A 26,732-nucleotide genomic window follows, 5' to 3' on the forward strand; every position below is an offset into this window, starting at 1 on the left:
AAAGAACATGACATATATGGAGAATGAAGCATCTATATAAATGTAGATGTTGTATAGTTATTTAGCTAGCTCTGGGCTGTGACGGACTCTGTGTGGATGCTAGCGGAGCGGAAGACAGGGACAGTATCTGGTCGGCGGCGGCATTGTAAACAGTAGGTGGCGGTAATGCAATAGTGTAGTTTTTCATCCACTGTTTAAAAAATAAAGAAGAAGGGAAAGGAGGAAAGGAAGTCGTATATTTGCAGTTGACGGTACAACCAGTGTGTGGTTGTGACAGGTGTGGGAACTGTTTATTTTTCGAGGATGAATTGTGTCGAAGCTCTTTTGTTTTGAGGCGAAAGACCGCGAGCTGCCATGCTGCTAGAACACACACACTGGAGGTGGGAGGCAACAGTCTTTAAAAATACATTGAAATTTGAAAAAGTGACAGTTTGTGTTATTTCCCATCAGATAACTTTAAAGCAGGATTGAATTACACCATGTATTAAGAAGTTTTGCTAGTTTAAGATGGTGTCCTGGCTGCTAGTCTTGTCTTCAGCTGTTTTAGATTGTCTCCCTGCCAGGCTATAGCTTTAAAGTTCCTAATACCCATTTAAACCTGTCCGAGTAGGCCCGGGAGAGCAGCTGAGACACTGGTTTAAGATGTGTTCGTATCAGCATTTTGCATGAAGTCTTTTTGCTGAACGTCAAGAAAATAACCCGGAAGAATTGTTGTGTCTTGCGAGCAATCAAAGACGGTATGTCATCGTTTCTCTTCCCACAGTTTTCACATGGGATCTACCGATTAACCACACTGAGAAATGGCTTTAACGTTTTCAAGAGTTCAGCCAAACCGGAGCAGAATACAAGATCTGGATCTTATGAAAATGTCATAATGTGACAGTCTTCCTACATGGTGCAGGTGGTTATTTTGTCAGTGTTAAGATGCCACGACTAGAAGAGGTAGCTAATGTTGTCCTCAGGGTGCCCAGTATCTTGGTGTTGGACATGCTGTATAAATGTGACATTGACAGCTTCACGGATCATCTCAAAGCGAGGACTGAAGACATGCTCTTCAAGTACAAATATGTCATCTGGAACATATATTACTTGGGTAAATATTATGTGATAATTATGAGTCAACATTATTGCAGTATTAGCTTAAAATGCAATGTATTGTTGGGTTTGTCCTGCAGGTCACATAGTAAGTGCTGTGGTGCTGCTGTTGCCACTTGGACATATTATCCAGCTCTATCTGCATGTTCTCTGTGCCCTGCTACTTTACATGGGTCATCAGATTGTCAGGTAAAAATATGAACGTGATTTTGGTCATTGCACATTATTGAAGGGTGGAAATAAATATGGTAGTTATTTGTTTGACGATTTTCAAAGGGTTTTATTTTGTTGACAGAGATTATGTAAGAGGTGAAGCTCAGTATGGGTATGATGGGGCAATCTTTTTGGACTCTCCAGCATTGAACCGTTTCGTGACTGCACTCACCAGTAAGTTACGAATATCACTAACCCTTACGGTGATGGCTTAAAGCACTTGGCCCTTTAAACTACTCTTAAATATGTATTAGTTCAATTGTATTAGATTACACAATATGATACAGTGGGCCTCAATAAAGTTTGGACACTTAAGTTACGCTTAAAAATGTCTGAATTTTATTGCATTAAATACAAAATATCAGACCAAGTAGCATTCGAAACAAATTATGCTAGATCCCTTCTCAAAACAAAATTTTCTTGGCTGTGTAAAGTCAGTGAATAAACATATTTATATTTAAACATACACATTTTTTGACAACCAGAAATAGTCTTAAGATTTTCTGTTTTTGTCTTCATTTTGAACAGTTTCTCTATTGATGCTTATTATGGAAACTTGAAACATGACAAACTTTATTTTGTGAAATGTTTTGATTAAAAAGTGTGTTTGTGCTATATGTAATAAATGGCCCTGATTTCTAACATTCTTAATTGTGGCTTTAGTGTCCAAATACTATTTTGTTTATAGCCACTACATATAACAATTTTTTAAATGACTTGCTGTAATAACCAACTAGACCACAAATCGCGAATAATCACATCTAACATAAAAGTTTGTAAATGTGTGAGTATGTGTATATATCTATCTATCTATATATATATATATACACACACACAAACATTTATGTTATATGTGATCAATTGTGATAAATCGATTTGACAGCACAAAAAAAAAAATATATATATATATATATATAAATATATATATATATTATTTGTATTTTTGTATGGTTTGTGCAATGGCCCTGTTATCTTTGAAATATTTTTGTATATCTGTATTCATTATGACTGTCTTTTACTGTATACATCTGTGTGTGATCACCTGCAGGTCAGATAATTATCAGTACGCTGTGCGCGTTCCTTATGCGGACTCAACGTGTGTGGCTGTTCTCAGCACACTTGCTCCCTCTTCTGGCACGTGTGGTTTCTGTCCCTCTGGACTGGCTCCTCACGCTCTCCTCTGTGTCCATGATGATCACAGGGGCCGAGGTTGCCGTCTTTCTCTTCGCCAACCTCTTTGTGCCATACAGACTGGCCAGAGCCACTTACAGAGAAATAATGGAAATAGAGGTAAAACACCAACACACCTGCATCTCTGAACATACATCGTCTAGGCTCTTCTTTTCTCAAACTCTGTTGTTTCTGTAGGTGACTGAGTTATACAGACTGATGGCAGTCGGAGTGTCTCTCTGGCATGGCTTTGCTGTGCCTGTATTGTTTAGTGTCTTCTGGTTTGTGCTGTTCGGAGTGCAACTTATCACCAATTTTGGCACTATCGCTACTGTCCAACAGGGGCCGCTTCTCTACCTCCTGACCAGGTAAACTGCAGGGTGCTCAATCTGCCATTTGAAATGTGAATTGAATCTGATGTGTGTATGTTTTACAGTGTATCTGAATGCTGTGCTAGCCCATACTCCCTGCTTGGCCTAACATTCGTGGTGTCTTATACGGCTCTGGGACTCCTGAGTCTCTGTAAGTTCTACCTCGGAGGATTCAACGCTCTCCAGAACCATAATGTCATGCACAGGTAAGAGAAGAGAGTGTACATTTATTGTGTGAATGTGTTTGCTCAGTTCAAATGTGTGTGTTTCTAATATATTATAGGGGTGTGACAGAGGGGGTGACTCTGCTCCTGCTGGCCCTGCAGACTGGGTTGTTGGACATGGCAGCTCTACAGCGCTGCTTTCTGCTCTTCATCATCCTCTTCATCGTTCTCACATCTACTCTACAAAGCATGAGTGAGATCACAGAGCCTGTTGTGTTGGGGCTTGGAGCCAGTAGAAACAGGTATGTAATTAGGGCCCAAGCCCTAATGGGCGGTAAAAAACAACTACCTTTCGGGCACTTTTGGGGCCCTTAACATGCTCATTAAACTCTTGAAACTTTGCACACGTTGGAATCGTCCATTTAATTCATGTATTTAATTCACTGGAGTATCAAAATATATATATTTTATATATAGATAAGATATAACTTAGTTACAAAGTTTTTTTTGTGAAATATTACTTCAATGAATTTTCAGTAGCCATTACTCCAGTCTTCAATGTCACATGATGTTCAGAAATGCTGATTTGATGCTCAAGAAACACCAAATGTTATATCAGTGTTGAGTGATTTTGCTGTCTAATATTTTTGTAGAAACAGTGATAAACTTGATGAATAGAAAGTACAGCATTTATTTTAAATAGAAATATTTTGCAACCTTATAAATATCAGTCACTTTACATTCACTTTTAATCAATTTAATGCATCTTTTTTATGTATATCTTACTGACCCCATACTTTTAAACAGTATATAAAACACTTTGGGGGTTGAATTTCCGGAAAAAATTATAATTTTAACATTTCTTGTCCAGTATTATACTGTATATTATTTATTGATTGATTAATTTAGTTATTTTAGTACTATTCTGTGTTTATTTTGAGTGTCTGTTTTATTTGAGAATTCAACATAGTTTTTTTTGTGATTTCAGTTTTTTCAATGCTTGATCAAATCTAAATCGTTCAATATGGTCTTTCTCTCTCCACAGGAGTGTGTGGAAGCACTTGCGTGGTTTATCTATGTGTGGGTTTCTGCTGCTGTTTCCAGGATTCATGGCCTATAAGATCTCCCAGTTTTTCAACATGGATTTCTGGCTGCTGATTTTGGTCTCTAGCTGTATGCTCACATCACTGCAGGTATGCTCTGTTTTATGAATTTGTGATTCAAATAAAAAAATTCATTTAATTTTCAATTCATTTTATCTTAGTGAGATCCCAGCATGCTGTGCTGGATAGTGATCTTTTATATGTCTCTTAGGTGACAGGCACTCTGCTGATCTACAGCCTGTTCATGGTGGAAGTGTGGCGCGGTTCAGCCCTGCCCGGTTTGGATGAGATTGTTTATTATGTGAACGGAGTGTGTCGAGTGCTGGAGTTTGTGGTGGCTGTGTGTGTGGTGGCTTATGGGGCGTGGGAGTCACTGTGGGGAGAATGGAGCTGGATGGGAGCGTCGGTCATTATCATCCACTCCTACTGCAATGTGTGGCTACGCGCCCAGGCTGGCTGGAAAAGCTTCTTGCTTAGACAGGAAGCCGCTCGCAAAATCAATGTATTGCCAAGGGCCAGCGCAGAGCAGCTACAGGATCACAATGATGTCTGTGCCATCTGCTTCCAGGTCAGAACAAGCATAAGGCAGGCTTTCTGCATGCACCAAGTTTTGTCCTCATGGTTGACTTGCAACATATTCAAATGTGCTTGTAGAAGTTGTGAGAATATATTGTTACACCCCTAACAAAAACATCGCAATACAAAAATCCAACATTATGTATTGTGGATAGCGACAATATGCATCATGTATCGTTTAGACATTTTATTTAGCATCAGATGCAAAACAATACAACCACGTTTAACATAATTCTGCAGAATCATGAATATTCTGGTGTCACCATTGCCCTTTGCTTGGTGTTGAAGGACCAAATCTAAGCTTATTCAAGTCCATTTCTGAAGTAATGCCTTCCTGATGTAATACCAAATTTTGCTTTTTAATAAACAGTACTTTTTAAGTGCCCCTATTATTCTATTTTAAACTTCCTTATTTTGTTTTGTAGGTCACCTATAATAGGTTTACATGCATCCAAGGTCAAGAAACACTTTAATTTTCTCATAATATACATAGCATCACTTCATTTCTCACAGTGTCTGAAACGAATCGATCGAGTATTCTGTCTCTCTAAACCCCTCCTTTCACAGGCTCTGTTTACACCTGTTATTAAGATGCATCTTAGTCGATCGGATCACAAGTGGACGACGCTTCCAGAGGCAGTCGAAAACTAAATGCATTCGAACAACCACAAAAGACGCATACTCTCCACCTACTGACCTAAGGCATAAACATTATGGGAAGCTTGGTTGCCATTTAACCTTCATCGGCTGAAGACCTAAGTTTGAAAATTACGTGAGCTTTTTTCGTCCATTAGATCGATAGATCTGAAAAAGCATGTACATTTTCCCGCCCATAGATCCTCCCCATGAAGAAATCAGGACAGAAGTGTTTGAAAGTGGACAAAAGAGACAGATTAAAACACCAGGTGTAATCGGGAATGTGTCTCCCTCGTCGTCTTGTGATCCGATTGACCAAAACACATTTGGTGATACATACAGTTAACATGGCATCGTTATCTGCAGCGACCAATGAAGACCATAGGCTGGCATTATGCAAATTTGTTACAAACTTAAGTAGTTAGAGCAGGAAGTACGACTGGAATTACTGACGACTTGTTTCAGGCAGTTTAGAATCGCTTCTTTCTTTTGGGAGACAATAACTCCATTTGTCGTGCACTGATAGTTAAAACTATCAGAACTTTTACACTCACAAACAGCCAAATAACACACTGCATGAAAGATAATATCTGAAAAAGCATAATAGGGGCTCTTTAATGGCTTACCATATGTGTTAGAAGTAATCATTTTAAAAACTAACCATTTTAACTTTATTTTGGCTCTGTTCAAAGTATTGTGAGAGTGTTGGACTATGAGATCTGTAGCGTGTATGAAACTGAATCATGACATGAGTGTATTGTTGCATACCTAGTTTTTATACTTTAAAGGTAGCATAACATAAATGATAACAGAATGGGATCCTAGGGAATATCTTCTAAGTAATCGACTTAAACTTTGCATCACAATGATAATAAAATCCATTTTAACCTTTTTTTTTCCCTTTTTGTCCCTGCAGGACATGACATCAGCAGTGATAACATACTGTGGTCATTTCTTCCATGGCAACTGTTTGAGAAAGTGGCTTTATGTGCAAGAGACATGCCCCATGTGCCATGCCTCCATCAAACCCTCCTCGGCCAAACCGATGGCTACGGCAGGTGAAGCTCAGCCGACACACCAAAACCCACCTCCATCAGAGCAACACCCTCGTCCTGAGTACCATGAGGAGGAGGAGGAGGAGGAGGAGGGAGATGATGTTTGCTCTCCAGAGAGGAACTGTGACGAGTCTGACAGGAAATACCCTAACTCTGAGAGGAATTGTAGCACAGACAGTCTCCAACACTTGCACTGTGGTGCTAATGGTGATTCCCAAAGTGTGGCAAATCCTGTACCAAGCTGCTCATCAGATGGGGATCCTAAAGTGGCTTCGCAGGAGCTGAGGGAAGCGGACTGAAACATAAGCTCAGCCGGAGAAGCATAACACAGAGAAACTGCCGTTGGAACAAGACAGACTGACAGTGGCAGAAATCATCATCCTTAGGAAAGCTCAAAGAAAGTGGGACATAGCAAAGGAAGCCATAACAGCAGAGGGTTACAAATAACTGACAGAAATGCAGGGAAAAACTGCAGGTATATGATTTACTCAGAAGACGTCCTGCTGATTGTGTGCTTGGACTGATCCTATCACAGCACCTCAGCAGTGTTAGTTTAATAGATACCAAATGATATTCATTTTGAAAAATCTTTTCTTGACATTTGTTAAGATGTGTAATGTTGGATGATTCAATGATGATTGTCCAATCAGGGGAAGACTTGAAAGATGTTACACACACAAACAAATTCATGTTGGCAGTTAATTAAGTCTATGGTATGTGGTGTTTGGGCATCTAAAGGACTTTTCTGTTTGAGTTATTTCAGAGACCGATTATGGTACGTGAGTGAATGGCATTCTAAGTGATCCAGAACTGTTAATATCTGTGCCTCTGACTCACTCCATTGTGTGTTTTTATTTGAACTGAAATTATGTGGTTGTAATGAAGGTGTCTAAGTCATGGTGACTATTCTCTCAATTACAATATGGTTTGTGGATGAGTTCTGCCAGAATGAAGGGAGACAATAGTAGACAGAAAATAATAGACAGTCAATAAAGTTGTGTTCACTGCACAAAGCGAAGGTCATTGTTAATGGGGAGATTCCAGTTGAGACTACGTTTCACAGAGCAGAGAATAAAGATGAAACGCTTATACAATCACACTCATTAAAAAAAAATTCTCGTTTAAAACCAGTATCAGTGTGATTTGGAGACTGTTCTATGTCCAGTTTAGCATTTCTTCAATTGCCTTAATGGTTATAATGATTAAAACAAAAAAAAAATCCACGTTTTCTTCGTGGATTGTTTTTAAAGAACTCACAGTGACTTGCAGATTCCTGAAAGTTCATATCATATTGCATTGCCTTCTTTTATGGAAGCTTGTTTCCTTGTAAACGAGCATCAATAATTCTTAACACTTCACAAAATTGGGAATAATTTATCAGTCTGGCAAACAGGGTGTTTAAAATCTGGTAATATGTTATTTTTTGTGTAAATTCATCATTGTAATACTATATTTTTTGTACCTTGAGGTAGCATGTGATTACCATAAATATGGTGTTCGTTTGAATACCAGTATATCATCAACAACAACAAAAAATCGCATAGAGCAGTGGTTCTCAACCAAAGGACCCCAAGATGATTTAAAACCAGCACTAAAAAGCCAAAACAACAAAAAATTAAGACTTCTTATTGTAATTTAATATTTCTTAATATAGATTATTTTAATTCACCCCCTCAAAACTAAATAAGGCTGAGCCTAATTCAATTCAAATCATAAAATCATAAAACTACATGGACATTTTTATAATGAATACACATTATAAAAATAATAATTTTGTAGTTAGCCTAGGCCAGCTAAAATATTTTATGGGGTAGAAATTGTAATTATTGAAAAAAATAAAATCCTCATCCTTAATCCTTGCACAGTTAATCAAGAACAACTAGAAAATATTGAAATCAAAATGCCATGGAGAACCTTAGTAATCTCCCTTCATCCCAAATGACCACAGGCCTTCCATGACATCACAAACACAATGTCATTTTCATTTCATACCACAGTTGTAATTTAAGTATTTTTTCTTCAAAGCTCAATGGTGAAGTCACCTCCCTTTCACAAATGTCCTCTCTGTGTGTTTAAACCATAGATTGTAGAAAAAAAAAAGAAGGTTTAAACCTATAATTGTCTAAGTTTAACTGTGCCAGGACCATTATCTTTGCATTCCATATAGAAATATTTAAGTTCCAAGGAATAACATACACATGATTCAGATAATCCCTTTACAATTCTCCTTGACAATAACAGTTGGAAACCTTGGCAGCGTTAAAAATGGTTAACGCTGCCCAGTTTTTCATCCAGCGCTCACGGTGGCGCTCGGCTCATAATTGCGCTTTGATTCGCCATTTAATCCGCACGATTAGAAGAAGCAGCTAGAAGTGCTAACAACAAGCTCACGGACATCTTGTGTCAGCACTGACAAACTGAAAGAGAACGAAGTGTACACACATCAGCATTACAGTCATCGACAGGGATCAGGGCCTGTCTGTATTCACACGTTTGATTGCCTTATGATTTTTAGACATTGAATGTAAGCTAGATTTTTTGACGTCCTGCCATATTTAATGTTAGTTTGTGTCTAGTTAGCTGGCTAGCTCTCAGGTTAGCTCACATATTGAGAAAGAGAGCGAGATTTAGGGCGCTAGTTATTCAGGAGCCACTACACCCAGTGGGAAGATGGCGCTTAAACGAATCCAAAAGGTAAGTGAGAAATGATATGGAGTATAAATATATATGCCAGATATATTATAAACCAGTGTATCTTTAATTATTTCAGTCATCTAGCAGCGTGTTGTGTTGGCGTATTGCTTATAAAGCGAGTGTCGTGTGTGCTTATTATTAGTACAAACGACGAACGAGTTATATGCATGTGTATTTATAAGGATATCAAATATGTTGTTTTATTTATTATTCCACACCTGAAGTCTTTATATATACAATTATAACATGCCACTGTCAGGGAGTGTGAATACAGGGCTTGACGGCTAATAATTATTTACGGAAGACAGAAGTCGTACGTCGTATTATAAAATATTTAATTAATATTACAGATGACAAATCTCACACAATATTGATATTGAAACAAATAACAATTATTCAAATTATTATCATTATCGCGCTTTGTCTCGTGATGTGGAAATTAAATTCTTACCATAGGTTGTCTATACGAAACAAAAACTAAACGTCAGGTCTCCTTAAAACTGCACCTTTTTATTTGACCTTTAGGGACTGCAAGGTTTCATTTGGGATCCTAAACAGTTTTGAATCCATATTATGAAGTAAACCTATCAAACCATATATGTTCCTATGTTTCAGTGTGTTGGGAAATTCAAACCTGTCTGTGGTTGTGCAATTGAAAAGCTCTAGAATGATGACCGTTAGCAACCTCCCTGTCATGAAAAACCCTTAGGTGTCTTCCCACCCAACAGACATGTTGAAATAAAAATAAACGTAGTGCTCTTAAAGTGGAGGGCGCAGACGGACATGCCTGTGGGGCTCGTTCAGGTTGTGTTCCAGCTCTTCTCCCTCATGACCCCTCTCTAGAACTATAAATACACTGTGCTGCTAAACATTCTATCTGCTGGTTTCATCTTGCTGTCACTATAGTGATAAAAGAGGCCAGCGCCATTATTGACCCTTCATTATGGAGAGTCTACATCTTTTCAGCAGTTCTGCATGCTTGTTTCATAAAACTCATTCTGACTCTTCCCTCTAGGAATTGACTGATTTGGCACGTGATCCTCCTGCACAGTGTTCAGCAGGTCCAGTGGGGGATGACGGTGAGATCCCGGACTTTACATATATTGTGGTGTTTATGGTTGTATGTATTTACTGTAAACTGATGTTGTACGTGTGATCTCTTCTGTAGTATTCCACTGGCAGGCAACAATCATGGGACCGGTGAGTACAATAAAAAGCATGTTACTAAATAGTATAATACTGGCAGAAAATGTACACTACCATTCAAAGGTTTGGGGTTTGTAAGATTTTTTTTATGTTTTTGAAAGTCTCTTATGCTCGCCAATCTTACCAGTTACTTGATCAAGAATACAGGGGGGGGGAAAGTAATTTGTGAAATAAAAATACATCATTTTCTATTTGAATGTTTTAAAATGTAATTTATTCATGTGATAGCCAAGCTGAATTTTCAGCATTATTACTCCAGTCTTCAGTGTCACATGATCCTTCAGAAATCATTCTAATATGATGATTTGGTGCTCAAGACACTTTGTTGAAAACAGTTCTGCTTAATATTTTTTGAGTAAACATGATACATTCTTATTCTGGATTCTTTAATGACTAGAAAGTTCAAGAGTACAGCATTTATTTTAAAAAGGAATCTTTTGTTACATTTAAATATCTTCACTGTCAATTTATTTTAAAATCAATTTAATGCGTCCTTTCTGTGAAAACAAAAAAGAAAATCTGACCCCAATCTTTTGAACAGAATTGTATTTTTTTTCCTTTTTTATATAAATACAGAATGAAAGTCCATATCAGGGTGGCGTATTTTTCCTAACCATACACTTCCCAACAGATTACCCCTTTAAACCACCTAAGGTGAGAACTTTGGTAAAAATGCTTTTTTTTCCCCTTTGTGTGTTTATTTGTAGGTGTGTATAACATTGTTTTCTCTGTGTTAGGTTGCTTTTACTACAAGAATCTACCATCCTAACATAAACAGTAATGGCAGCATCTGTCTGGATATCCTCAGGTCCCAGTGGTCACCTGCACTTACTATTTCTAAAGGTACATGCACAATAATAGATGTTGCTTTATTAGAAAATGGTCAGATAGAGCTTGGGCTGTAACTGCGGTGTGTGTATATATGCATACATACAAAAATATATATTGTGCGGTTCATTTGAATAAGTGTGAACGTTGGCGTCTGTACCTTGGTGCACACCAAACAAGTGGACCGAGACCCCTGAAAAGATGGGTCTCAGTCTGCTTCCAAATGAATTCTAGTGCGGTTCGAATGAAATATTAACGCAACGCGTACTAAAGGCATGTAAACGAACCAAAAACAGGACATGATGTCATAAGATGCGACCCTGAAAAGGAAATGCTTCGTTCAAGCATACCTGTTTTATCTCATCTTAGTTGCGATGTTGCCTATCACAGTTCGTTACAGACATCAGAATCGCGTCTCCTCGCAGCAGATCTTCGTTTGTGTGTGTGACCAAGGGATTCCTGCCGCTGTTTTGCTTCCTTTACACATTTTATAAGCTCTTCACAAGTCGTCAGTGCCATCATATACCATCATATGTACGGACATTTAGCTCGGCACACATTGCTAAATATATATATATTTTTTTGTATCTTTAAAAAATTACATTGTGAACGCTAAGCGAACCAGGACTAAATGTATAATTTTCATAGGACAGAGACCATCTCTTGTCCCTTTGTATTTTCCCGAAGTTCCAAAGCAACTGACCCTTGTTGTAAAAGGTCTACAGAGCAAATTTTATCTTTCACAGGTGCAAGGCATTTAGCCTATATTTGATGTTACACTGCCAGCGAAAGTGGAACTAAATTACTGGCATGTACAAAATGCACTATACAAATAAACTTGATGTACCTTAGCAAGTCTAACAAGCACACACTGTGTTAAATGGAATTTGATGTGCAAGTAAAAAGGTATTTGTCCTACAGCATTTTTCTACTTTACCACGGTAAAGGATGCAAATATAGTAATTAAAAGTGAACAAAAGGAGGAAACTTTATAATCTCCTGCTAAAGTGACTTGAGTGAAGATTTGGGAAAAGAAACAAGATTCCATGTCAAGTAGAGCAACTCATGGAATATTGTGGTTTATGTGTCCTCTCTGTAGTTCTCCTGTCCATCTGCTCACTCTTATGTGACCCCAATCCAGACGACCCTCTTGTGCCAGAGATTGCCAGAATCTATAAAACAGACACAGAGAAGTACGTACAGACTGAAGCACACAAGTATTTTTACACGCATGCATGCGCATATCGGATATGTTGTATTACAGTATTTGCTATTTTTAACATTTTGTTCTTAAATATTTTTTCTTAACTTTTTTTTAATTGTTTTATCATTTTTTTTTTACTGTTTATCTGTTATCTCCCATTATTTCATTTAAACTGAAAACTGATTTTACTGTCAGAATTTTGTACGCAGTCAGCAACAAATAGAATCAGATGAGCTTGCTACACAGATTACAGCAGTTTATCACATTTAATATCAGCATCAAACCGTCATTTAACAACATTTTGCAGGTGTAAAAAGTATGTAAAAGAAAAAAGGGCACCTTATGTCAGTCTTTTCTAATGAAGTGACATAGCTGTGGGTATCATTTTAAGACACTAGGTTTATTTTAAAAGAAAAGGCTGTAAGAACAGCAAGGACTACAACAGTCATTCAAAACGGTTCGAAAAAAAGCATGTAAATATAATAGAAGTGAATAGACCTCTCCTTCTCTAACACACCATGCTCTATCAGGTATAATAGAATGGCAAAGGAATGGACAGAGAAATATGCCATGCTGTAGGTGAAGGGCAACTCTGCACAGTGAACATTAGAGGTACTGTAGAGAGAGTGAAGCACTCCGCTTCCAGTGTGGTGCAGCATGAGCGTGTGGCTACAGCAGGTGTGCATCACTAATACATGCTATCACGTCTCTTCTGAAATGACTGAAAAATGCACAGGAAAGTCAGATTTGCTTTTATCTTTCTCAAATGCAGCAGTGTCTTCTGATTTGTTAGGGTTTATTCAGTCCTGCATTAAACCTTACTGTAAGCATGGCTTTTAATCAGCCATAGTCTTACAGTAGCATGATGTTTTTGTTAGGTATGTAAAAAATTGTTAGCTGTAAATTGTAGTGGCTGAGCATTTTTGGTTTGTGACCGCATGCGAAGCTTCAGAATGCTAGCAGAAATATAGTATACATTTAAACTATAAGCTTCTGAAAAATAAGATTTTGTTTATGAAAATGGGCAAGTAAAAAAGTGATAAACTGAAATACATCATTAAAGATGCAGTAAGCGATCTCTGAGAAACGCTGTTGAAAATGTAAATCAACGCCTAAACACAAAATGTTGCCAATATTTTCTAGATGTCTGTTCTGTGTGTGTACTGAAAAAAATATTGTGTTTGTACTAGGGCTGTCAAAATGAAAGTGACATTTTTGTGAGAATTTTTTTCTTCCAATTTAACTTACTAAAAATATTTAAAGGGATAGTTCACTTTGAAATTAATTTTTGGTATGTTTTAGCTTACCTCAAGGGCATCCAAGATGTAGGTGTCTTTTTTTCCGCAATAGTTTCAATTTTTATATTTTTAGGTCAAACTGTCCAAATTAAACAATTCCCCATCGTAAGTACACATTGATGGCCTAAGACACGAAACGAGCGGTTTGTGTGAGAAAACGAACAGTATTTATATCGTTTTTACCTCTTGAACACAGCTGCGTCCAAATGATCTGAGAGCACGGGCGGGTATAGATATATACACTAGATGTCGCCTTGTCTACGGCAGTTCATTGGAACAAATGTCTTTAAGGCGACATCTAGTGTATATATCTATGCACCAGTCTGCGCACGCGTCAGATCAGATCACTTGGACGCAGCTGTGTTCAAGACGTAAAAACGATATAAATACTGTTCGTTTCTCACACAAACCGCTCGTTTCGTGTCTTAGGCCATCAATGTGTACTTACGATGGGGAATTGTTTAATTTGGACGACGGGGAATTGTTTTAATTTGGACTCTGTGCTTGTGTTTTGAGATAATGACCATAGACCTGCATTATATGACTGACAGACAAGAACGGTTTGACCTAAAAATATAAAAATTGAAACCACTGCGGAAAAAAAGACACCTACATCTTGGATGCCCTTGAGGTAAGCTACAACATACCAAAAATTAATTTCAAAGTGAACTATCCCTTTAATGCAGTTTGCGCAACAACCATTTTTTTCTGTCATCCTTTAGCTGCACTACAGTATATGATCATGCTATAATTAATTCAAGTGCTATTAAAACATTCAAGTACGATGAACAAACACCCTAAATGCATGCACAGAATGCTGCTTTAGACAACGTGCCAGCAGCCCAATAAACCTGCTCATTAATGTTAATAAAACAAAAAATGACAAAGGGAAAATCACTACTCTTTACTGAATAACTTTTGTAGCTTTAATAAGAATTAATCTTTATTCAATTTATAACTTATGCAGTGTTTGATTATTAAATTTCTGTATTTTTACCTGTTAGACCTACAAGTTTATATAGGTCAAAAACAACGAAAACAATATTTATTTATTCATTTTTGTGCATTTTAGCAGGGCAGGTAAAAATCTGAACCGGCCTGACTGGACCAGTAGGAAAAAACCTACTGGGGTCCATTTAATAGAATCGTCAGTATCAGTACTGGTATCAGTGATACTGGCCTTCATTCATAGTGCATAGTAAAAGATGCCATTAAACAAGTATTTAAAATATACCATCTTTAATATGTTGTTTCTACATTATTTTGCAGATTCAATGTTTAAGTATTACAATATAAAATATATTAACTTTAATGTTAGATGCGATTAATCACGATTAATTGCAGAAAAATGTGAGATTAAATACATTTTTATATTGATTGGCAGCACTACTTTGTACATAGTCCTGTCTGTGTAAATAGGAAACAAAAGTGGATTGCACTGATTCATCTAGACTTACGTGAGCTGTCTGATGTGCCAGTTGTTAGTGGTTGCCTGTGTTGCATAGCGTATTCGTTATATTGGCTGTCGACGGTGTTTCTAAAGAAATCGCTTACTGCACCTTTAAAGGAGCAATTACATACGTACTTGAGTCATCAGAAAACTGCTTTTTGGAAGCAATGGCTGCATGAAGGATCACTGGATTTCAAATGCTTAATGTTTTTTTCCCTTTTTGCAGATACAACAGAATAGCACGGGAATGGACTCAGAAATATGCCATGTGATGTTGGCTGGACACATTAACAAACTGTTTGTTCTCTCATGTTTTGGACACTGTTGCAAGACCATTTTTCTCCATCTGTCTCTTATGGAGGCATAACCCCAGTTTTATGCTCAAACATGAATGCAGGCCTGCTTCTGGCCTTTCCACACTACAAAGTCTTGAGATGGACCTCGTCAATCTGACGGAAGCTCATCCACACTCAGCTCTGCCTATCTTTGATCTCTACCAATCAACTCCTCACTTCACAACACGTCATGCCTGTATGACCACAGTGTATTTTCTCTGAACCGCTCGGAGAGAGAATGTCTTTAGGTTGTTCTGCTTTTTTTGGGGCCTTACTCCTGGAGTGCATGCAATCACAGGAGAAAAGGTCAGATGTTGTACATCAGTGGGAGATTGGGACCGATTCCTATATTGTGCTTGATTGTAAAGATTTGCAACATTCGGATCAGCTCTTGGCCCAACCTTACACAGCTGTGACACTGAAATACAACTCACTCGATTGGCTTAAATATCTATTTAAAGTCCCACTACTTTTTCCCTTCAATAAAGATGAATAACTCGTTATACTGTGTGGTTCTGTTTTTCTGTTTTACTTTTCACTATTTGTATTTAAATTAATGTAGATGAATGTGTTTTTCCACATGAAAGTGGCTATGGTTTATCACTTGAAGGGTCATGAATCATTCAGAATTAAAAGCAACTGCTGATTTAGTGTTCTTGATAAGGTTTGGTATGGACAAAAATAATTTTTATATTTATCTTGGATGCTAAGAAATTTAGTATTGTAAGATATATAAAATAATCTTAATTGTCTTTTATTTTTGCAAGCCAGTGATATAATTCAGAAATATTTTATAATGAAACGTGCTCTTAAATGAGCGATTTTTAAACTGCATTTCTATTGGTGTTTCGTTACTGAACGAATTGGTGTTTTTGAAGATAATTAAGTGATTGAATCTATTCACTTCCTCTGACAGACTCATCATTTTTGTTGTAAAGTGTTTTGTGAATGCTTTCACCTTCAAATACACAAAAAAGCCACTTACTGGTGTAACGATGTAAGCAGCAACAAGAACACCTGAACCAATCATTGAATGGATTTAAGATTCTTGTTATACAAAGATGAACCAAAATCCAAACCACGTAGCAGTGCAGGCATAATAAAAACCCTCATAATTTCACTTCGAATATATATAAATATGTATATGAATTTTTTATACACTTTTACAACCACATACCTTTAAAGGTATAGCGGAGGATGTTTTACTTCCTGGTGGGTAACCTATACTATTGGTCCTCCTAATTGTCAATCATTCTGGTGAATCAATCAAACTTTTCAAAAAGTGGAGAGGGCGGGTCTTATCTAAAATTTGAAAAGATCCTCCGCTATACCTTTAACTTAAAGGTATAGGTCACCCAAAAATGAAAATTCTGTCATTAATTACTCACCCTTATGTCGTTCCAAACCTGCAAGACTTTCGTTCGACTTTTTCGGAACACAAAAGAAGATCTTTTTGATGAAATCTGAGAACTTTATGTCCATGCTTTGGCTGCTATGCAACTACCACTTGGATGTAAGTATGATGATGAACACTGCTAAAAGCTGAGCCATTTTCATGATTCCTAAAACCCAGGGTTGGCACAAACTAAACTGAAACATACCTGGCTATCCACCTAAACCAGCTTCATAGTGTAGGCCCCAGTTCTCCAGTAGCAGTTTTAACATTAAGTGACATGGCATCTGACGCACAGAAGCCAGTTTTAACATTAAGTGACATGGCATCTGACGCACAGAAGCCAGTTTTAACATTAAGTGACATGTCATCTGACGCACAGAAGCCAATGGCACATGTCACAGTAACGGACGTGACTGTTACGTTATTCGTAGTGACCCATGAGAGATTTATTTCGTGTCTTTCCTAGAATGGGCAGTTTGTGACTTTGCGAGATAAACAACATAAAGTAGCTCTGGTATTACAAAACATTCAGTGGCACATACCAATCAAATACAGACGTGACACTGACACAAATAACACGTTTGAAAAAATATTAATGCACTTTAATTCGTTTAATTGATATTTTAAAAATCACAAAATTAGGCTATTTATTTAGGATTTTGTGCCACAATTACGTCAGTAGGCTATAGGTGTTTGATTAATCTGTCAGTCACTACTGGAGGTGTCGCGACTCGGTGTCAGTCAGGTGACATGTCAGTGTCAGTGTGTTGCGATGTCAGTGACACATGCCACTATCCACCACTGGCACATGCCAATAATGTCAGTGACACATGCCACTATCCACTGGCACATGCCAATGAAGACCGGATGTGCCAATACGCATAGTGACATGTGCCATTGGCTTCTGTGCGTCAGATGCCATGTCACTTAATGTTAATACCGCCTCTCCAGTTGTGGTAAAGGAAAGCTCAAGCATGTTCCCTTGGTGTGCGAGAACCAATGAGGTTCATTCTCGTGTTACGCAGCACGTTTGAGCTTTCGCAAGAACCAATGAGGTTTGCTCTCGCGGATCAAGCATGTTCGGTTGAGCTTCTGTTTATGTTCGCTGATCAGTGTTTAAATGTGAATAAAAGCCTAAATTCAATCTGTTCATCATATTAAGCGATCGTGTGTCTTCAGAAAATTTGGACTAAACCGCTCAAGTCATATGGATTAGTTTTACGATCTCTTTATTAACTTTTTGAAGCGTCAAATTGGTAGTTGTGGAGCTGCCAATGGAGGGAAAGAAAGCTCTCAGATTTCATCAAAAAGATCTTCATTTGGGTTCCGATGATGAACGAATGCGGATTTGAAACGACATGAGGTTGAGTTATTAATGACAGATTGTTCATTTTTGGGTGAACTGTCCCTTTAAACGCTACCGGATGTTTTTGCTTTCACGTGAGAGAGCAGCTGATCGTCCTTGTACTTTTGATTTCAACCGGGAAGTGCAGCAGAAAACACCAAGAGGGTGGTGTGTTTATGACTTTACATCCCGTGGTTCAACAACGTAATATAAAGAGGACTTTGATAGTGTACATTTTGCCATGATCAATAGACATGAATCGTGCGGTACGGTCTTTTGCGTGCTTTTACCTTTTAGAGGCCCTTTTTCTTGACAGCGCATTTGCGTCTGAAGTGAAAAGTCCCAGTCTGGGAGTTGATCTCACCTCTCTGAACGGGAAATGGCAGTTGCTGAACTCAAACTCATCTGTTTCTCTCAGTGCCGAGGTACCAGGATGTGTTCATACTGCTCTGCAGCGTCAGGGATTCATCTCGGTACATTCAGACAGACACATTTACATTGTTTCACTCAAAGTCAGTATTACGATCCCAAACACTGTGAAATGAATGTTCATAAAAACTTTATTCTGTGTCAACAGGATCCATATTATAGGTTTAATGACCTGGCCTACAGATGGATTTCACTTGACAACTGGACTTACACTACATCATTCTCAGCACCTACTCATGTTAGGCAAGTCAGAAAACCTCCAGGTTCAACTAAACCTGCCCTCTGATTTGTACCACACACCTAGAGCCAGAATGTCAAGAATACTATAATTATAATTATAGTTATATTTATATTTATATTTAGACAAGACCACAGATCAAATACTTAATGCTCTTTACAGAGAGAAAATGAAAGCCGTCCTGGTGTTTGAAGGAGTCGACACAATCTCTACAATTTCACTCAATGGAGTCACCATCGGAAAGACAGACAACATGTTTCGCAGATATGTAAATGAATAACTAACTGTTTTGTGTGCAAGCACAAGTTTTTACAGTTGTATGTTTATAGACTATAATAATGGGTCAACTTAAAAAAGACTTTATAATAAATAAAGCATATTTTGTCTTCAGGATTTTGAAGTTACTGGATTGCTTAAGGATCAAGAGAATATTCTTCAAGTGTGGATTATGTCAGCTGTGACATATGCATCTCAGAAGAGTCATGCCCACACTGAATACAGGGTACCACCTGATTGTCCTCCTCCTGTACAGAAAGGAGAGTGTCATGTTAACTTTATCCGAAAGGTAGGAACCATGTCACATTCACAAACACAAATGGACCATTAGATACAGTATGTACCATGTGATACATTTGCATAATGCTACCTGCTGGATAGTTTGGCTCATCCTCAAACAAAATCACTTATAAGGCCAGGAAGAGTTTATAGCTGTGTCAAGGATTTTTTTTTTTTCATTGCAAAGAAAAAACATTACATGGAGTAATTGAAGAATCAGTGGTTAAGATTGATTCTTCACACTATTCACACATTATACACACAACCTTTTGTTGAGTTCTTACCATTTTTCCAACGACTGCTTCCTGAACTGTGCTGTTTGATGCAGGTCGGTTATATGGACATATAGTTTTTGCCGTGATGTAGAGAAATGACACGACAGATATAACATCACATCTGAAATGTGAGATTTGTAATATCTTTTTTGTTATTTATTTCCTGATTGTGATTAAGTTTTTGGTCTTTTGGTGTTTTGAGGCTCAAAGCTCATTTAGCTGGGACTGGGGTCCATCTTTCCCCACTCTGGGCATCTGGAAGGGAGTTCAGCTGGAAGTCTTCAACACTTTAAGGGTTCTAAGTTTTACCGCAGTTCCAAAATATGGTACACACATATTTGCATATGAATGAGAAGGGGTTTTAAACATTAATATAATAGCAAAACAAATCAACATAGAAAGAAAATTCCCTCTTTTCCCCCATATAATTTCTGTCTTTCCCTGTATCCAGACTCTGCACATTCAAGCTGGAATGTTGAAGTGGAATTGTTCTTCGATGTTGTTGTTGCATCTAAGGGTCTTGTCCTTCTGTCCATACCGTTATTACATTCAGAGGCATTTCAACTGTCTCTTACACCTGGACAGAGTAGAAAGTCCTTTGTCTTCCAGGTCAACCAGGTAAAATCAGTTCTAGTTTGCTTGATGATGACCATCATGTGTCATATCGTCCCTTATTCCTCCTTATTCCAGTGCAGAGGTAATATCACACTATATAGTGTATATATGATGATGATAAATAATTTGTTCACTTCAAGAGTGTCAGTTTGTGGTGGCCATTTGGACATGGAGAGCAGCCTCTCTATGACCTGAAGACGGATATCAACTTGGAGGGTGGAGAGACATTTAATGCACAGCGAAAGGTAACATCTTTCACTGTTCTTCTCATTTTTTCGAAGTCTTGCTTCAGTCTGCATCGTTTCACTCTTGCGTTGTGGTGTTCTGTTTCAGGTTGCTTTCCGCACAGTGGAGTTGATCCAGGAGCCCATACCCTCCTCCCCTGGCCTCAGCTTCTACTTCCGGATTAATGGGAAACCAATTTTCCTGAAAGGTTCAAACTGGATTCCTGTACATGCATTTCAGGACCAGGTTACCACTGACATGTGAGAAGATTAACAGCCTAACTACACTAAAACAAACTGGTTCAGTGACCAGATGAATTCTATTTAATGTGGAATCACTTTCAAACTTTAACCGTCTTGTCATGTTTATGGATTGGCATTTCAGGATCACAATCCTGCTCCGGTCTGCACAGAAGGCGAATATGAATGCTTTAAGAGTCTGGGGTGGTGGAGTTTATGAGCAAGGCATCTTCTACAGCCTGTGTGATATGTATGGAATCATGGTAAGCTTGTCATTTGAAATCCTCCACCTGTGATATGATTTAAATGCAATTGATTTGGTCATTTGTTTGCCCTTATGTCAGATTTGGCAGGACTTCATGTTTGCCTGTGCGCTGTACCCTACAGAGAAGGATTTTATACAGACAGTGAGGGAGGAGGTCACGCAGCAGGTTTGCATACACAGTACTCTCTTAAATTCTGTGTTCACCTCAAATAAATGACCAATAAAAGGGCCAATGACCTAAAAGAGCGTTTGGAAAAACTTTAATAATTTTTTTAAAGAAAAGTTCAAATGGAATGATTCTAAAATATCATAATACAATATATTTTCCTTACATCTTGAATACATTTGAGTGTACACTACACGCCTTAATCTTTCTTTAAAAAAAAGTTTTTTATTACAAATATGAATTATTACTTCATGAATATCATGCCGTTTCTGGTGTGTCGCACCACATGACATTTTACAACCTGAGGTAACCTTGCACATGTCAAAAAGTCTTGACATAGTCATGAAGGTCTTGTTAACTAAAACTAAAATTATAAAAAAAAAAAAAAGTATAACATTTAAAAATGTTAAATAAAAATAAATCTGAAACTACATAAAATATGAACATTTATTTATTATATAAATAAAAAAATAAGTTAAAAAACTTAGAAATGTTGCCCTGTCAAGTAACTGAAATAAAATACCTTGTAACGTAATAATTTGAAGTACTAAAATGAAATAAATGTAAATTAAAGGTAAATAGAAATATTTATTCATTATGATAGCATGACAGTTTGATTGTTATTCCCTTCAAAAAAATATATAAAAATGTAATTTAGTTCAGTTCAGGAGTTTAAAAGAAGCTCATCGTAGAAGAAATTCTTAATGCTCGTCATAGAAGAGGTTTATCATAAATTAGCCTTAAATTAGACCTACCAGTCATTGTTTGTACTTTTATGGACATTTATTGTTGTTCAGGTGCGACGGTTGAAATCGCACCCCTCTGTGGTCATCTGGAGCGGGAACAATGAGAATGAAGCTGCCATAGCAACTGACTGGTTCAACATAACTGTTGCTGAGCGCCCACTGTACGTGAAAGATTATGTCAAACTGTATGTTGAGAACATCAGAGACATTGTTCTGCAGGTGAGACTGAGATACATGCACACAGACTTACATCAAAGTACTATCTAAAGTCTTATTAATGGATGATGTGCTTTAATTAAGGAGGACAGCACTCGTCCTTTTCTAGTGTCCAGCCCAACCAATGGGGTTGAGTCTGAGAAGGAAGGCTGGGTGGCTCAGGACCCCTATGACCCCCACTATGGAGACACACACTATTATAGCTATTACAACGATTGCTGGGACTGGACTGCTTTCCCTCGGACACGCTTTGCCTCAGAGTATGGCTACCAGTCCTGGCCTTCATTGTCCACACTTAGTAAGGTACTACACTTAATACAAGTCTACCTGCTTTCTGAGATTTTTAGAATGTGTAGTTTGGAACACCAAGTACTAAGTAAGGCCTGATTAATGTCACTAGTTTTATGCCAGTAGTGGCACCAAAATGAATTGCACAAGTAATGACTTTCCACCTTCAATTGTTTGGACAAACAGATAGTCCCACCCCAAACGCATGCCATTGGTTGAGCCAATTTCAACAATTCATCAGAGCACATTATTCATAAGTGCAGTAAAAAATGACCTTCGTAATCTTTCGTTGAAACCTTTGTGAAAAAGAAGTACACTTTAGAATATTAAAAAAAAAGAATACTTAAGGAAATAATATACTTAAAAAGTATATACTTTAAGTGCAAACTGAATATTATGTTTTCAGACAATTGCATGTTAATTGGAATTAAATGAAAATATATTATAGCTTAAATTTATATCAAATGCCAGTAGCTGAACTTTAGAGTGTTTTCCCCCCAGTTAAAGATGTAAGTACATCTTTATATGTAATTTCAGTAATTACTTACAATTACTACTAATTACCTTTTTTAATTCTATTGTCTTTGAAATATGGTTATTATACATTAATGTAATTTCTATTGAAACTGGTTTCGTGTATTTAAATATATTTGTAATCACACATTTGAATTGAAGTTGCAATGTAGTACATTTAAAATATATTGACTTTTAAATATCAAATTTCGCAATACATTAAAAAATATAATAAAGTTCTTGTACATGATGGTTTAAAATGTACAGTAAAACTTTTAATTGGACATTATTACAAAGTGCACTTTTTAAAAGTGTACTTGAGTGTGTTAAGAAATTCAGGCAAATGTACTCTTTAAGTACACTAAAATGGCCCTTTATTTCATTAATATATCTGCAAGTACAGTTTAAAAAAAAAATTTTTTATGTACTTTTAAGATTTGAAGTACACTAGAAGTGCACATTCAATAAAATGAAGCGCACTTCATTTTTAACAAGGGAATGAACCTGAAAAATAAGCCCTCTTTATTTTTCAACTTCTCCCCTCCAACCAGGTTTCAGTGTCTTCAGACTGGGATTTCAGCAGCAATTTCTCATCTCATCGGCAGCATCATGAAGCTGGAAACCAGCAGATGCTAAAGCAAGCAGAACTACATTACATTCTCCCCAACAGCACAGACCCAGTGCAGAAATACAGAGACACTATTTATATCACTCAGGTGAACATTCTATAAATGCACTACAAGTTTTGCCATCTCAGCAATAAATGACATTTTAAAATACAATAACATAGAAAACAGTTATTTTAAATTGTTATAACATTTCACAATTTTACTATTTCACTGCATTTTTGATCAAATAAAAGCAGCTTTAGTGAGACTTTTTATCACTCTCTTTGGTTTGAACAGGTAATGCAGGCACAGTGTGTGAAGATTCAAACAGAATTCTACCGCCGCAGCCGTAGTGACATTATCGAGGGCAAAGGTCATACAATGGGCACTCTTTATTGGCAGCTCAATGATATCTGGCAGGGGCCATCCTGGTCCTCTGTAGGTAAATGAATATTGAATAAGGACTATTGCTGTTCATCACTATAGAGGAAAGCCTTCTTGTTTATTAAACGTAATTTTAATGGTAATTGATTTGTTACTGTGAGCGTACAAAGTTAAAGTATGCTTCTTGACTGGGAAATCTCTCGCACATTCAGAGTTTGGTGGTAAATGGAAAATGCTGCACTACTGGGCTACAGATTTTTATGCTCCTATACTCTCAATGGGGGTTGAGGATAAGGGAGACCTGCTGATGTATGCCGTCTCTGACAGTCACTCTGAGCAGCACAATGTCACAGCCAAGGTAGGAGGACAGTGCTTTGTGGTTATTTTACAATATCATTGAAACAAAATTGTGACATATTAATTTATACTTGCAATATAGAAGCTGGGTTTGCACCACTTTTTACCCGGACTTATGAAACCCTGCTCTGGAGCAGAGTTAGCACTGTTTTTTGTGTGTAAATGATCCAGTGTTAAGGGGCGTTCACACTACACTTTTCTTTTCATTGACTTCCATTTATACGCATGTGAATGAGTCAGACCAGAAACGCAAGCTTGTGTGGAAAGTTTAGCATTTTGCTGCATTTCTAAGTTCAAGTTTGGTTAACTCTGACCTGCGAATTCGCATTACGTGAAGACGTGTGACCAGCAGAAGATTGATACGTCATGGTATGACCTCTTGTTTGAATTAAAAGAATGCATATTTTTGTAAAGAGTAGATTGTCTGTTTTTACATTTTGAATTTATTACTATTTGTTATGTTGAATTCAGCGTGTTACAGTACTGTACAGTACAGGACTGTTACAGTGTCTGTGTACATTTTGTGTGCCAAGTCTAGTGTGACTTCTCTAGCTTTAGAATGTTATGTCTCAGTGCTTCGCAACCGATACCCAATGGCATGCTTCATATTCACATGTTTTGGACAGTCATTAAAACACAGTGTGATGTATAAACGGTAGATTCAGCATTTGAAGGGAATATTTGTTGAGTGGTGATGGAAAACGTGTCAACTGGAGTGAGGAACAGACCAGAAAGTCCAGGAAAAAACTTAATTGTACAGTCAGCAATGAGGATGTGCAAAGCCACAGCTCTTATGTAAACACATTGCATGCAGAATTCATTCAGTCAATAACATTGACAAGATGTCAATGAATAAGAACGTTTACTCAGGGTTTAGGAATGTACAGAGTGAAACCTCGGTTTATATTTAACCAGGATTAATCTGTTAATTAATTGTTAACCTCATGATTGTTAATTATGAGCAATGTGAAGCAAGAAAACCCAGGATTATTTTTACCAAGGGTTTGGAATGACCCAGGGTTAACCATTTCAAGTGTGAAAAACCCTATACTTCATCCTTGAGTTTTAAGAAAGTAAAATAGTAAATCATTCATATTTCTAAAATAGCATGTTTCCAGTTCTTTGTTTTGGGTAAAACACATCTAGTACTAAAAGGCTTACTAGTGCTATAGCGTAAACATGCTTTAATTTTGTCATATTTGTCATGTTCTATGTACTGTATGTTTATGTTTACACAGGTGGAATTATACAGCTGGAGCAGCTTTGATGCTGTGTGTTCTTTAGAGTCTAATGTGACTACAATAAAAGCAGGAGGGAGCACCCTTGTGTTTCAGCATCCTATATCTGCTCTCCTGACGCAATGTGGGAACTGCACACGGCGCTCCTGCATCGTCACCTTTCATCTCAGTAGCCCGGAAGGTCAAATGATCAGCCCTCACAATCACATCTTCCTCAGCTCTCCACGACATGCAGAAGGTTTGCAGAAACCCAACATCACGGTGAGAGAGACACATTCTCAACACACACCGTTTACTAATGCACTCACTTCAGCTAATTCACTCATTTGCCACATTGCTAAAATGGGTTTCTTTACAAACAGAGGCGTTACTTAAAGTAAATGACATCTGTTTTTTTTTCTTAGGAAACAAATCCCTCAAATGACTGACAGGTTTTTTTTTGTGTGTGTGTGTTTTTTGTGTATTGCAGTTTACCGTAAAGGATACTGGAACTATGCAGAACTTTGTTGTGACTTTGTATTGCTCCTTTCCTGCTGTGTATGTTTGGCTGGATGTAGATGACATTCCTGGTGACTTTAATGTCAATGGCTTCCTGATGCTGTCTAAAAACTCCACAGTTACTTTTGGAGCATGGAGACCCACCACTGCCAAAGAAATCACTGCAAATCTTCATATCACGTCTCTCAGAGATGTCTACTGATTTTATGATGCATCTAGTTGTCTGACTGACAGCTTCTTTACAATCTTCTATACAAATGAAATTGATAAAAATATTGCGGGGCCCTTTGTTCTCTACCCAGGATGGCCTTGTTAATTACTAAAATGTTTTGGTAACAATTTACAACAAGGTTCTATTTGTTAACATTAGTTACCTGCATTAGTTAATGATTAATTGTAATGTTAATTTCAACATTTACATTATTAAAATCAAAAGTTGTATCTGTTAATATTATTTCATTGATTTGAGCTTACATGACAAACAATGAATAGTTATTTTTATTAACTAATTTTTAAAAGGGATTAATAAATACTATAACAAATTTATTGATCATTGTTAATTTTTAATGAATTAACTAATGTTAACTAATCGAACCTTATTGTAAAGTGTTTCCTTCTTTTAATGTCATATTGTTTCTAACAATATAAAAACAAAGTGCATAGTTCATTTTTGTGGAATACTTGAATCGATTGAAATAAATGGGTTGTAATAATATAAAGTGTGTGTGTGTGTGTGTG

The 26,732-nt window shown here is 37.2% G+C and overlaps 3 protein-coding genes and 1 long non-coding RNA gene across 5 annotated transcripts; 3 read left to right on the forward strand and 1 right to left on the reverse strand.

The window, feature by feature from the left end:
* Positions 1–219: 219 nt before the first annotated feature.
* On the forward strand, positions 220–7,513 carry LOC309487323 (RING finger protein 145). Its single transcript, XM_082154932.1, has 11 exons — positions 220–380; positions 764–1,093; positions 1,176–1,284; positions 1,391–1,482; positions 2,357–2,598; positions 2,677–2,846; positions 2,915–3,055; positions 3,133–3,315; positions 4,059–4,206; positions 4,328–4,684; positions 6,245–7,513. Exons 2-11 carry the CDS (start codon positions 925–927, stop codon positions 6,680–6,682), a joined length of 2,049 nt encoding a protein of 682 aa, XP_082011058.1. The 5' UTR covers positions 220–380; positions 764–924; the 3' UTR covers positions 6,683–7,513.
* Positions 7,514–8,747: 1,234 nt separating this feature from the next.
* On the forward strand, positions 8,748–15,899 carry ube2d3 (ubiquitin-conjugating enzyme E2D 3). 2 transcript variants are annotated; one of them, XM_082153053.1, is made up of 8 exons: positions 8,748–9,077; positions 10,093–10,156; positions 10,246–10,277; positions 10,860–10,937; positions 11,021–11,126; positions 12,211–12,304; positions 12,846–12,927; positions 15,290–15,899. In XM_082153053.1, exons 1-7 carry the CDS (start codon positions 9,054–9,056, stop codon positions 12,892–12,894), a joined length of 447 nt encoding a protein of 148 aa, XP_082009179.1. In that variant the 5' UTR covers positions 8,748–9,053; the 3' UTR covers positions 12,895–12,927; positions 15,290–15,899. The 2 variants fall into 2 exon arrangements, with proteins under 2 accessions (XP_082009179.1, XP_082009180.1); XM_082153054.1 differs by lacking the exon at positions 12,846–12,927 and having other exon boundaries at positions 8,750–9,077.
* Positions 15,712–17,011, reverse strand: LOC309486003. Its single transcript, XR_014201362.1, has 2 exons — positions 16,730–17,011; positions 15,712–16,575 (listed from the first exon to the last, which is right to left on the reverse strand). It is a non-coding gene; the product is annotated as an uncharacterized lncRNA (long non-coding RNA).
* A 1,228-nt stretch (positions 17,012–18,239) lies between these two features.
* Positions 18,240–26,693, forward strand: manba (mannosidase, beta A, lysosomal). Its single transcript, XM_082153064.1, has 17 exons — positions 18,240–18,612; positions 18,717–18,815; positions 18,973–19,074; positions 19,198–19,371; positions 19,839–19,962; positions 20,088–20,254; positions 20,392–20,496; positions 20,585–20,736; positions 20,861–20,978; positions 21,060–21,146; positions 21,944–22,111; positions 22,193–22,411; positions 23,461–23,625; positions 23,815–23,959; positions 24,114–24,259; positions 25,497–25,757; positions 25,966–26,693. The coding sequence occupies exons 1-17, from the start codon at positions 18,394–18,396 to the stop codon at positions 26,194–26,196; spliced, it is 2,682 nt and encodes an 893-aa protein (XP_082009190.1). The 5' UTR covers positions 18,240–18,393; the 3' UTR covers positions 26,197–26,693.
* Positions 26,694–26,732: the final 39 nt, after the last annotated feature.

Source organism: Leuciscus leuciscus (genome assembly GCF_965113295.1).
Source record: "Leuciscus leuciscus genome assembly, chromosome: 22".
Lineage (NCBI taxonomy): Eukaryota > Metazoa > Chordata > Actinopteri > Cypriniformes > Leuciscidae > Leuciscus > Leuciscus leuciscus.